At 33.6% G+C, this 13962-nt stretch overlaps 1 protein-coding gene across 1 annotated transcript in view; it reads left to right on the forward strand.

The window, feature by feature from the left end:
• Positions 1–13962, forward strand: part of TRPM7 (transient receptor potential cation channel subfamily M member 7) — a 102199-nt gene that overhangs the window by 78834 nt on the left and 9403 nt on the right. The window contains exons 28-38 of the mRNA XM_043472001.1: positions 1329–1425; positions 3573–3643; positions 4824–4858; positions 6704–6729; positions 9244–9294; positions 9383–9448; positions 10093–10376; positions 10499–10581; positions 10734–10939; positions 13544–13595; positions 13697–13803. Of these exons, the coding sequence (XP_043327936.1) occupies positions 1329–1425; positions 3573–3643; positions 4824–4858; positions 6704–6729; positions 9244–9294; positions 9383–9448; positions 10093–10376; positions 10499–10581; positions 10734–10939; positions 13544–13595; positions 13697–13803 (1078 nt within the window). The remainder of the gene's footprint in view (positions 1–1328; positions 1426–3572; positions 3644–4823; positions 4859–6703; positions 6730–9243; positions 9295–9382; positions 9449–10092; positions 10377–10498; positions 10582–10733; positions 10940–13543; positions 13596–13696; positions 13804–13962) is intronic.

Raw genomic sequence — 13962 nt, forward strand, 5'->3', positions numbered from 1 at the left:
TGGTTCTATAAAATTGATGTGTCACTGCATCAAAGAGTATATCAAGGAAAGTACTTAAGCAAAACAAAAAATAACTAGAACTGGTTCCAAAAGAAGCAACTAAAATCAAAACGGAAATTAGAGTTGCTTTGTGACCAAAGGAAGGTTAACACTTTTTGTTGGCTAAGTAAATCAGCTGTAATGTGAAGACTGTGAAGCATCAAAGGTAGAAAAGTTTAATTTTCTTGAGATGTGTTAAATTTGTTAATGAAAGTAATAGTTTATTTTGGTAGTAACATTTTAAAACCCATTGTTTCTCAGGGGTGGTAGAGGTTTGGAAATATTTTAAAGTACATAATAGTGTGACCCGTTTATAGTTAAAAAGAAACAAAATGAATATATCAGCTCACCCTCTTTAGTTTAACGAAATTCATTAGTTCATCTGGAAAAATGAATAGGTATAAAGAAGAAAATGAGGGGGAATTAGTTGTTAGATACTAAAATATCTATACAGGTGCTACAGTTGAAACATGAATATTTAGTGAAACGTTTTGATGACTCTGAAATAACTCTTCTACAAATTAGAATTTAATAAGGGTAAAATTAGAAATCAATGCGAAAAGGAATGCTTTGTCAGTAAACACACAAAGTGGACAACTGGGTAGAAATTTGGAAACTTCTGTTTCATATCACTTTATGAGCTCAATGAATTCCAGATTTAATATAAAAATTGAAATCATAAAAAAACCTAAGAAAATATAAATATTAAAGCAAAGTCAGGAAGGCTTTTTAAACAAATATTAAGGGAAAGATGTAGAGAGATGAGTACTTAAAAATATGAAGCATAGATAGATAAATTTAAAAAAACAAATTTGACAAATAATGATCAGATAAATATTTGGTATACAAATAGCTTATACAAATCAATAACAAAGCTACCAAAAATCCCCCAGATAAATTTCCCCTCCACTCCTTTACCCTCCAAATTGTTGTTATCACTTTTAATTTTAGTGTAAAATAGTAGTTTTTTTCTTTTTTAGGATAATTGATGTTTTATTATTTTCCAAATTGTTTCCTGTTTTTTCCCCAACTTTTTTATGAATTTGTATTACTATGGAAAAGGATTCATTCAGGTAGATTTATGAACGATAAGCAAGTAGGTTATTTTGATGGCAGTTTTTGAGATTGATATTGAAGAAACTAATTGTAACTTGTAATATACTCTTTGGAGTCCAGGTAGATTAAAGTATATTGAGCTAAATAGATCCAGAGACTCTTATACTACTTAGAACAGTGGTATGAAATTTAGTTAAAATTGTTTTAACATTGTGTATGTGTACCCTGTGCAGAATGATATTCCTTCTGAAAACACTTTGAAACATGTGAGTTCTCATGCTGGATTTACTGAGTGTCACAAAACTTCTATTCCTCTTCATTCAGAACAAGGTGAGTGTTTTGACTACGTGAGTTACATTAAATAAAAGGTATTTTATGTATGTCACACATCTGAGCAGTGAATGTTTCAGGAGTCAGAAAATGAATATTCTGGTCCATCATTGTTGTTCTCAACCTTGGATAGAACATAATCTTAACATTCTAATAGTTTTTCTTTTTTAACCAATTGTTTAGTCCTGAAAAAAATGCAGACTTACTTTTTACAAATCTGCTGATTTTAACTTTTACAAATGAATCTGCTCTGTTTTAATCTGTATAGTCATTTAGTCAACTTGCTTTTCTGATGTAATCTTTAAAAATAGCTAATATATTTATTGGTTCAAAAGTAAAATACACACAAGCACTTTGAAAATTGTTGTCAGTTTCTCACTTTAGCCCCATATGTAACTATTGTTAGTTTGTTTTTCCTTTAGAGTTTCATGCTTATATAATCATACGACAATAAGTCTCTTCTACCTCTGATTTTTAACACAAAAGGTAGCATACTATACATGCCCTGCACCTTTAATTTTTTATCTAAAAATCAAATGGCCTGGAGATGTTTCCATATCATGCTTTTTTTTTTGGTCATAGTCATCATTATTATATGCATGTAAGTTTATTGTTATCTAACTTTTCAGTTAGGTACATATAATCTTTTTAAGATTCCTTAAGAAAAGCAGTACTACTATATCCCCCTCACCATCATTTCTCCTTTCTCTTCAAGTTAGGTTTACTCTAGGAGTGCAAATTGGTTTAATATTCAAATATAATTAAGGCATGTTGATAACAAATCAAAGGAAAAATATTATCTGATCATCTTAATAGTTGCAGAAAGGCTGACTTTGATGAAATTCAACATCTGTCATGATTAAAAACTCCTAGCAAATTAGAATGGAGTTTCCTTAATCTAAATAAAAGGTATCTTAACAAAAATTTACCACAGATACCACACTTCATAATGAAATATTAAAAACCCCAGAAGGGAAACAAGGATTCTGGCTTTTATCATTTCTATTTAACATTTTAGCCACAGGGAAAAAAGGAAGAAAAATAAATATTAGAAGGATTGAGAGGGAAGAAATAAAACTCTTATTTTCAGATAACTTGGATATCATTACTAACATTAGAATGTCTATGGGCTTCCCTGGTGGCTCAGAGGTTAAAGCGTCTGCCTGCAATGTGGGCGACCTGGGTTCGATCCCTGGGACGGGAAGATGCCCTGGAGAAGGAAATGGCAACCCACTCCAGTTTTCTTGCCTAGAGAACATGGATGGAGGAGCCTGGTAGGCTACAGTCCATGGGGTCGCAAAGAGTCAGACACGACTGAGCGACTTCACTTTCACTTTCAGAATGTCTATAGTTTTACATCCTCATGTTTCAGTTTTAGGCAGTATCTGTTGACCTCCCACTAAAGAAGACAAGAGCTAGGATTATGGCAAGAATTTGAAATCAGGCCAAATGTCCATTAACTGTAGTTTGGTTAAACAAATTGTTGTATGTCCTTTGTATGAAGTTCAATGTAGCATCCAAGTGGAATAGAAGAATCTTCTGTATACTGATATTGAAAGATCTCCAAGCTTAAAGTTTAAAAACCAACAACAGGGACTCCCCTGGTGATCCAGTGGTTAGGACTCCATGCTCCTGATTGAGGGGGCCTGGGTTTGATCCCTGATCAGGGAGCTAGATCACACATGCTGCAAGTAAGAGTTTGCATGCTGCAACTAAGAGCTGGTACAGCCAAATAAATATTTTTAAAAACCAACAACAAAAAAAGGTCTGTAAATTAATTTAAAATAAAAAAGTCTGAAGATACATGATTAACATTTATGTTTAAATAAAAAAAAGGCAGGGGTATATATACAAACACAAAGTATCTGGAAGGATACACAAGAAATTTGGAAGCAGAGAAAGAGCAAGGTTTTTTTTTCATACTCTTTTGTTTCATGTTGCCTATTCACAGAAAAACTGAATAATTTTGATATCCTGTCAAGAGACCCATGGGCTTCGTGTAATTCTTATGTTTAGCAGTGATAGGGAAAGGATACTTATCCTTGGAAAATTTTATATTATGCCTTGAAATGCTTGTGTTTTGTTAGTTGGTATTAAAAGTTTGTTTTAGTTGTAAAACTTTTTTGTTTTTTAAAATTTTCTTTTAGTGGAAAGTAGCAGTAGAAGGTCATCTACAGAAGAAACTCATGAAGTCGATTCCAAAGCAGCTTTGCTACCGGTTTGTACATTTCAATTAAACATATGCATAGCATAAAATCATATTTATTAGAGAAGAGCTAAAACATGGTGATATTTTATTTGAAATGATGTGTAGCTTTAAAAAAATTTTTTTAAATTGAAGAATAATTGCTCTACAGTGTTATGGTGGTCTCTGCCATGCATCAACATGAATCAGTCATAATTACTTACATATATCTCTATCTGTATATCTCCCCTGCTTCTTGAGGCTCCCTCCCTGACCCACATCCCACCCCTGTGAGTTATCACAAGAGTGCCAGACTGGGCTCCTTGTGTGTAGCGCCTTCTTGCTGGTTATCTGTTTTATACATTATAGTGTATATATGTCAATGCTATTTTCTCAGTTCATCCTACCCTCTTATCCCCACACTGTGTCCACAAGTCTGTTCTCGACATCTGCACCTCCATTTCTTCAATACTATTTTTCTAGATTCCATATATATGCATTAATACACGATACTTTTTTTTCTCTGACTTGCTTCACTCTGTATACAATGAAATAATACTCAACCACAGTGTAACATAACGTTATAATTAGGTAGAAAATGTGTTAAACATTAAAAATATGGAAAATACCTATGAATTGACCTTGAGAGACTAGATAGAATTTGAAGAGATTATAAACAACTTAGAATTTTCCAAAATGATGAAATGTATGATGATTCAAATTCAGGAAACATGAGTCCCAAACTGGAGAAGTAAAAATAAATTGACACTTAGAAATGTAAAATAGCAGAATAAAACCTACCACGTACACACACAATATGCCTGTTACTAGTGATTTATTTGTCACAGTTTGCATGATTTTAATTTTTTTTCTTTATACTTTGATGTATTTTTCTTTTGGCAGCAAACACATTTTTTTTCAGAGTCATAGAAACAAATGTGTATTTTAAGAAGAGAAAATTGTTAACTGACAACTATAATTATAGGAGATAGCACTTGTAAAGTTCTTTATTCTACCTTGTGAAATGGCCTTATGGTAGCTTTTATAGCCATTTTTTATTCTATTGGCTCAGTTGTATAAACAAAATTCACATTAACTTCTCAGCCATTTATTCATAAAACATATTGTAAGATACAAAGCAGAGATAAACAGTTACGCTTTGTCTAAAGACTTTTTCTTTTAACTTTTCGTTTGTGTTTGTTTCTGTCTAAAGGACTGGTTACAAGATAGACCATCGAATAGAGAAATGTAAGTAAGCCTTGTCTCACTGTTCATGTGAAAAGTACTCCAGTTACTGAATGTTGTCTTTTTTCTGCTCTTTGCATAATAATCTCTTTAACACTTCTTGCAAGTGTTGATTATTTATTTTGGGATCTCCTGTCTTTACATTGAGAAGATTGGGGAATCATTTATTATGAGTCAATGTATATATTTATGATTTTATATAATTATACTATAATTATGGGCATATTGTAGTCACAGCTTGACTAAAATTTTCCTTATAATGATAGAATTATGATTTTATGATTTAGTCCTGTTTCCAAGTTGATTGCAAAGACCTAGTTTGACACCTTAATTAATTTCTCTGCCCATTGTTCCAATCAACAAGCTTTGTCTTCTGCATTTGGAAAGCACTTAGGCAATTAAAGCAGTAACACACAGTGTACCTTAGAAAGCCTGCATGCAGGGAATGCCCTAGAAAGCTGATGTGGTGATCCAGAACCAAAAGTAGAAACAGAAGACTATCTGGCAAGTAGTCATCCCCAAAAAGTAAAAAATTCGGTACAGATTAAACATAAGAATCAAAGATAATCTATGTGTTTCCCAGCCTGGAAATTAGTATTTTAGGATTCCAGAGGACATTAATCTTGTTTTGATACCTATTTGACATAGGAAGCATGCTTAAGAAGGGAAGCCAATTTGAGGGAAATTATTATATATTATACAGTGTTTACCCTATTTCCTTCTCTGTATCAGACATAGATAAGAGTATAAAGAGAAGAAAATAAACCAGATGTTACATAGGTATGCAGCTGGTCAAATTTTTGAGATATCCTGGTCCTGACTGGTTCTTGGAAGACCTGTTTATAATGAAACCTCTTCAGAGAATAAATGTCCTTTGTAACTAGAACTGTAGGGTGTAAGTACAGATTTGGTTTCTAAAGTTGATGTTAATTCAGCTAATGAGAGAACACTGAATTACAGAATACTGATCCAGAGAAGTACCCACAAAGGTAGAATTGGCAGTACTCTTTGGGTACTAAGAAAAGAGTGCTTTATCAATAGTAAAGAAAGGGCTGATGCTCCGTCAGAGTGTTTCCTGTAAGAAAATATTTGTGTTATTAAGGTGAAAACCAAACATCAGAATCAATGTAAAAGCTAGAAAGAGATATCCAAGGTCTTCTACTCTATAGGACCTTTCAGGCCTGATCTAGTCCTTTAGTCCTGAGCAAAGCCACATAACTGTATAATGGGAGAACGAAGCTTCTAATCCATTTTCTTTATTCCGTTCCACTCTCCTTTCCACTATACCTGTCTTTCTAATCTGTACTGTAATCTGTGGGATTAATAGAACCTCCACTTGGTACCAATATATGTTATTATAAATAAATTATGTTCAAGATTGGAAAGAAATTTTTTTCAACTTTAGCAGTTGAGTTTTGCAAAATGATGCCTAATTACTATTCTTTCAGTTCTTTGCCTATCAATTCTGTTGAATTTTTATAGTCTTGCAAAGTCATTTCAAGGCAATGTATAAAAGTAGTGGAGTGAACCTCCATAATAGAGGAGTCGTGGAATATATTACTCTATTAGTACTCAACCTTCAGTTTGGCTCCAAACTACTACTGATATTTATGTAGGCTTGAATTAGAGGTATGAGTTATTGATAATGGGTTTATACATATCTGTGTGTGAATTTGGTGCTAACTTAAGGGAAATGGCAAATATTCAAACAAAAGTGAATCTGAATCTCAGAATTATTTTAATAATGTTATATTGAGAATTTATAATAACTTCATAAAATAAAGTTTTATGGTAGCCAAAACTAAAGCTGTAACTTAACTTACTTTATTTTTTTGGTGTTTCCTTAAGGCCGCCTGAAGAAGGAACCTTAAATGGTGAGTGTGTAGTAAATATAATGTGAAAAGCTAAGGATTGTATATGATGTATTTTATTTTAGCAAATCCTAACATTGTCCTAGATAAGAAATATTAGGCTTCATATTTGAAAAAAGCCAAGGAAGTAGAAAGTTGTTCCCTCCGTTCATTCCTCTTTATTATATGTGTTTTACAAATATGGTAACTCACCATGTGAATGATGATCTTTTTGCAGTCTTCCCATTTCCCTTCATCCTTGCTGCCCAGGCTGCTGCTTCCTTATATTCCCTGTGTTACTGAATGGTACTCTTTCGTTCAGCTAGGTTTATTGATGCATATACAGAAAATATATACTAAGTGAGCATTCCCATGTAATCAGCACCCGGATCACAAAATACATGTTGTCAGTATCTTAGCTACTGTATCATCTTCTTATAACCTCTGCCCTTTAAACAATACAGATTGATTTTTATCTGTGTGTATGTACATGTTTATCTATTTTTCTTTATTTTATGTATATATATTTGTGTGTATATATATAAAGTATATAAATGAAATCTTACAGTGTGTACTCTTCCTTTGGTGTCTGACTTTTGTCGTAACACATGCTTATGAGATTCATAAACATTGTTGTATGTAGTGATGGTTTGTGCAGTCTCACTACTATATAGTATTTTCTTATATAAATATATTCAATTTATATATTGATTCTACCACTTGATGAGTATTTCAGTAGCTTCCAGTATATGGCTAATATTCATAGTGCTGCATTAGCATTCTTGTTCATGTTGTTTGGTAAACGGGATGTATTTATTTTCAGTTGGGTATGTACACAGGAGTGGAATTGCTGGTGGTAGGGCATATTCAATAGTTACTACCAAATAGGGTTTCAAAGTAATTGTGCCAATTTGGGCTCCTTTCCAGTCTCTTTTCTATTCTACCACCAAAATGATTCTTTTAAAAAGATCTGATCTTGTCACTCCTCTGCTTTCCATTTTTCTACTGTCATTGGATAAAATCAGCATCTTTTCATATTTTAAGTATTTTAAAAGTTTTATTTATTTTATTTTTGGCTGTGCTGGGTCTTTGTTGCCGTATGGACTCTTCTCTAGCTGTAGAGAGCAGGGGCTACTCTCTAATTGTGGTGCATGGGCTTCTCATTGTGGCCTCTCTTGGGGAGCACAGGCTTTAGGATGCGTGGGCTTCAGTGGTTGAAGTTTCTGGGCTCTAGAGCTCAGCTCAGTAGTTGCGGCATACTGGCTTAGTTGCTGCGTGGCATGTGGGATCTTCCCAGGTCATGGTACCCATGTCTCCTGCATTAGCAAGCAGATTCTTTACCACTGAGCCACTAGGGAAGCCCCCGGTGTATTTTCTTAACATTGCTTATTTGGCTTTTAACAATTTGGTGTTCCCTGCTTCTGTAGCTTTACTTCCTATTGGTATGCCTGTACTTTTGCTCATTAATTTAAGATCTTGGTTGCATATCCAGATACTGGGTTATAAATCCAAATCACTTGTATGACGACACATACCTGAAGAGTTAGAATATTTTGGAGTGAGATTTGGGTAAGTCTATGTTCGAAAAGCCACACAGGTGATTCTGATATATGGATAGGTAGATAGATTGGTAGGTAGGTATGTAGATAGATAGTGTTGTATGTAGGTATGTAGATAGATAGATGGTGTTGAAAACCACTGTTCTATTCATATTAAACAGGTTTCTGTTTCTCAAGTATAGCAAATGTTGCCCTGACCATGCCACACCTTCCAGACTACTCGCTTTCCCCTTTCTCTTTTCTGTGAGACATTCTTCAACCTTTCTTCAACCAGGAGACATTTGGTACCTCTCCGCTACAGTCCTATACTCTGTGTGTGTGAGAATATGCATACACACACTATATTTTATACAGTTTATCACACAGTGTTATAACTGTTAACTGATTTCCTTCTCCTGTAAGAATGTAAATAAAAAGAACCTATTCTTGCACTTATATTGTAGAAATTTCTAGAAGCTTAACACGTAGGTTCAATGTAGTCTCCATCTTTCTCACTACAGCTAAGTGAAGTCCTCACAGAAATTAACACAACATTGTAAGTCAACTATACTTCAATAAAGAAATAAAATTTTAAAAAAGTTAAATCCTCAAATATATCTAGAGATGGAGGAAGGGTTTTTTTGGTTACATTTCACATTTGCTCATGGTCAACCAGCTAAAATGGTTACAGGGCTATGTCTCCACACCCCGAAGATCTGACATTTCTCTTTTTGAGTAGGAAATAAGGGAAGAATGTAGTTTATGACAGGAGAGTGTGAACTATCATATGCTTTTTGAGTGCACAGTTACCACTAATCTGCCTTATCTGGCATAATAAAATATGGTTATAAAGCACATGAGGGACATAATTTATCACTTTTTTTATTGCAGAGAGCTTACCTGCACACAGCTTGGAATGATTAAATGAGAATGCTTGAGCAAAAATTTATGCTGTATTATTATTTTTAAAAGGGTCTCATTTGTTTATTTGCTGTTTTAGGCCTTGCTTCTCCATTTAAGCCAGTTATGGATACAAATTACTATTACTCAGGTTAGTAATAATAAGTATTAAAAACAAAATTTAGTAATGCTTTGAGCTTTGGGGGATTTCATTATTTCTCTCTCATTTTTTTATGCAGCTGTGGAAAGAAATAACTTGATGAGATTATCCCAGAGCATTCCATTTACACCTGTGCCTCCAAGAGGTAAAACCAAGAAGTAAAATAAAAGGAGAAATAAACCCTTAATTAATATGTGGGTTTAAACTGTAATATAGAACATAGGTGGTGACAGAAAGAGGAGAAATTGCATTAAGAAGTATTGACTTTAAAAAAAAAAAAAAAAGTGTTAACTTCATGTAAGTTTTAATAAGCCTGATTACAAGAGCAGGTATGTTTAAATAGATGAAAGCATCAGATGTATTGATTTTTCTTTATTTCTGACATATCCAGAAGCAGTGGTGTATTTTAATTCAGAAAAGCTCTTGGTCATAGTTTAGTAATGAAAGCACTGATAAATTTATATCACAGGATTTGTGGAACAGGTCTAACCTCCTATCTGAAAGTTTAGCTTACAAATGCTTAGAAGTCTAGTTACTTTCTAAAAATTTTTCTCCAAAATGTTCATGATTTCAAAAATGCTTATCATTACCAAATACATGTGAACTTAGAGATATTAGATCTTGGTTTCTGAATATTTCTTGTCCTTAAACTTATTTTTGTCAAACTACAACCTCGTCCATCTCATCTTCTATTCCTTCCTTAATCTTAACCAAAGATACCTGCCAATTTTTGCTCCATGCTTTCTAGAGTCATATTTTGACCTTAAAGTGTGTCCATTCATCTTGCAGGTGAGCCTGTCACGGTGTATCGCTTGGAAGAGAGTTCTCCCAGCATACTGAATAACAGCATGTCTTCTTGGTCACAGCTGGGCCTCTGTGCCAAAATAGAATTTTTAAGTAAAGAGGAGATGGGAGGAGGTTTACGAAGAGCTGTCAAAGTACAGTGTACTTGGTCAGAACATGATATCCTCAAATCAGGACATCTTTATATTATCAAATCTTTTCTTCCTGAAGTGATTAACACATGGTCAAGTATTTATAAAGAAGATACAGTTCTGCATCTCTGTCTTAGAGTAAGTGCTAGTGAATGTATACAGTGAAGCATTGTTTGAGTTCCTTGTTTTCACTGCTAAAGTATAATTAATAAAGTCTTAATGTCAGTGTTGAACAGGGTTTCTTTTTTTCTGTTCTGTAGGAAATTCAACAACAGAGAGCAGCACAGAAACTCACATTTGCCTTCAACCAAATGAAACCCAAATCCATACCATATTCTCCAAGGTAAATCTTTACAAATTTCTGAGATCTTTTAGTGGATAGCATTCTCTTTTGACGTTCATTATGGATGCTGAATTTCATTATTTACCCATTTTACAGATTGATTAGAATTTTATTAATAAAACTACTAGTAATATCTATAACTTTCTCATAAGGTTCCTTGAAGTTTTCCTGCTGTATTGCCATTCAGCAGGACAGTGGTTTGCTGTGGAAGAATGTATGACTGGAGAATTTAGAAAATACAACAACAATAATGGTGATGAGATTATTCCAACTAATACACTGGAAGAGATTATGCTGGCCTTTAGCCACTGGACTTATGAATATACAAGAGGGGAGTTACTGGTACTTGATTTACAAGGTAAATTTATTAAAATATTGCTGAAAGGAAATTATGCATTAGGTTCTTATCTATTCACTCTACAGAAATCTGCTTATCTATAGATATGGAAACTCTTAGGTCAGTAAAAGCTGTTAAAAAAGCAAGTCAATAACGGCCAGAGTATATAGCTATCAGGGCCCTGAAGAATAGGGTCTGACTATCTTAATTGTTATCTAGGCAGTGCAGATGTTTTAATAAGCAAAAACATTGAAATCCCCTATTTTACTCATAGATCTATAGCCTTAGTTTTTTAAAAGTATAAAGACTTTCTTTAAAACAATAATAAGTAATCTTTATTGTTTCCTGAGTTCATGCTGTCTATTACTGTCAACTGAACTACCTAAATATTTAGTGGATTAAAAAAAAATTTGCTTTCACTTTTTTGGTTCAAGAAGTTGGGGCTGGATTATCTCTGCTGTCCCCTTGGAGAGTTTGAATGGTTGGATACTAGTTTGGACAGCTTGACTGGAGCCAAATGTTTTAAGTCTCTGTTCAAGACAACTGAATTCCTCAGTTCTCCACCCAGTGATTTCTCTACATGGCTCGCTAGCTTGGACTTTGCTTATAGCGTGGTTCAGTTCAGTCGCTCAGTTGTGTCCGACTCTTTGAGACCCCACACCAGGCCTCCCTGTCCATCGCCAACTCCCGGAGTTTACTCAAACTCATGTCCATCGAGTCGGTGATGCCATCCAGCCATCTCATCCTCATAGCATGGTAGTTTGGGGTAATTAGACTTTTTATGTGATAGCTGGCTTCTCCAGAGAAAGCAGGAATTCTTTCGTTAGGCACAGAATGGGCCCAGATCCCTTCTGCCCCATTTTACTGGTCAAGGTAAGCTGTAAGGACAGATCAGATTTTGGAGGTAAGGAATAGATTCCAGCACTTGGTTGGTGGAGCATCATGTATCCTAGAAGGGAAAAACTGAGTGTAGCCTCTTTGTAAACAGATTCTTTCATATATTTAAAAAAAAAGAAGAACCTATGGCTGGGAAAGAGCAATGATTTGCTTATTTCCTAAAGAGTAGCTTTAATTTCAACTGTTAACATAGATCAGAATTCAAATCACCTAAGAACAGTTGTTCAGAATATTTATCACTTGATGACGTCTTTCATTATATAGATACAATAATAAAAGATTTATTGACAAGCAAACAGTTGTTATTTCAATACTAACTCAAGAAAGAAAATTGTATAAAAATAGCTGTTGTTTTTTCAGTAATTCATTTTATATAAATGATTAAGTGGTGTGTATATAGTGAAAACTCTGATATATTTTATTAGGTGGGCCAATCCATTTTCAAGTGTGCCTAGGAAGTGAGGCCAAACTATGAATATTGATTAAGAGATGGCAGTTACTTTTAATAAGCAAGATAATTTTGATGTTCTCTATAAAATTAATGTTATGGAGCCATTTTTATATAAAAATATTTTAGATAATTACTACAAACAAGCAACATAGAAATGTATAAAGAACAGAATGCTCCCATCTTTACTGTTTCTGTACTTTTGTGAAGACAAATTCACGAATTTTTTTTCCTTTAATCATTTTGTGTTGTGATTTTTCTCCCAACTGGAATCATGCTGTATGTGTGTGTGTGTGTATGAGTATGTCTTTGTATTTCACTTGTTTTTCTTCCTACCTAACAGTATATGATAAACATCTTCTGGGTTATTACTGCTAAATTTGGGTCATTCCTTTTAACAGCTGTAGTATGAAAGCATAGCATGATTTAAATCCTCTATTGTCACATAGTCACCCTATTTTTAGGTTTAGAGAATGCAATGTTAAGAGTGTCTGCCATGTTAACTTTCCGAAAAGGTTGTAGGAATTCATACTCAGCACTATGCAAGCACTCATCACTGTGCCCACTTCTTCATCTGTTCAGTATTCAATATCCTTGCCAGTCCGAGAAGAAATTAGTATCATATTTTAATTCTAGATTTTTCTGTTGTGAAATTCTAACCATTTTATTAGATTTCATTCTAATGGGTAAAATATTTTATGATTGTTCAAGTATTAGTAGTTGTTCTTTCTTTATGTGAATGAATAGGTAAGACTGAAAAGATTTAATGTCACCTTTAACACCTCTGGAGAGGGCTGGAGGTGAAGAAAAATGTTCACAATCTTATTCTTTATGTAATCTGAATCTTTTTTGAGCCAGGGGTATTCATATGTTAGTCTGTGATTTTTAAAAATCCAAGATATTTTAAAATGGCTTATAGATCATGTCTTCATGTACTTAATTATTTTTTGCTAACTAAGGTGAAACAAGGGCAAATTGTAAATAAGGAGATATTTACTTGCAAACTTGGCCTTGTTGCATCAGAAACTGGTGCAATCAGGAACTTTCGTTGTCTGCCTATCAACTCTGACATTTAACTGTTGTTCATGTCGCGGGAACTGTACTTGTTGCTAGTGCAGTGTTGAGGTCAAAAGAGAAAAACTGTACTCTTTTGAATAGCTTAACATTATGTAATGGTTGATGATACTGTAGAATCTCCTGTGACCTTTTTATTATGCATATATCAATATTTTATATCAATTACATAATATGAATTGTCTTTTTTGTATATACATATAAAGGTGTGGGTGAAAGTTTGACTGACCCATCTGTGATAAAGGCAGAAGAAAAGAGGTAATAAGTTTTAATAATTTCATGAAGATCTTTTTATAATTTCAAATCCTACATTTCTGTTTGCATCAACTGATTTTTTCTTTTAACTATCAATTCCCCAGATCCTGTGATATGGTTTTTGGCCCAGCAAATCTAGGAGAAGATGCAATAAAAAACTTCAGAGCAAAACATCACTGTAATTCTTGCTGTAGAAAACTTAAACTTCCAGGTAGGCGTTTTCTTAATCAGTATAAAGTATATAAATTGTTAGCAGAGTTAGTTACTGCAGAACTTCATAAGGCCAGAAACATAAATGAATCTGTGCTTTCTTTCATTACTTACAGAAATACAGAGTTCATTCTCTTGGTATATATTTATTATGTGTCTG

Source organism: Cervus canadensis, chromosome 6, assembly GCF_019320065.1.
Source record: "Cervus canadensis isolate Bull #8, Minnesota chromosome 6, ASM1932006v1, whole genome shotgun sequence".
In the NCBI taxonomy this organism is placed as follows: domain Eukaryota; kingdom Metazoa; phylum Chordata; class Mammalia; order Artiodactyla; family Cervidae; genus Cervus; species Cervus canadensis.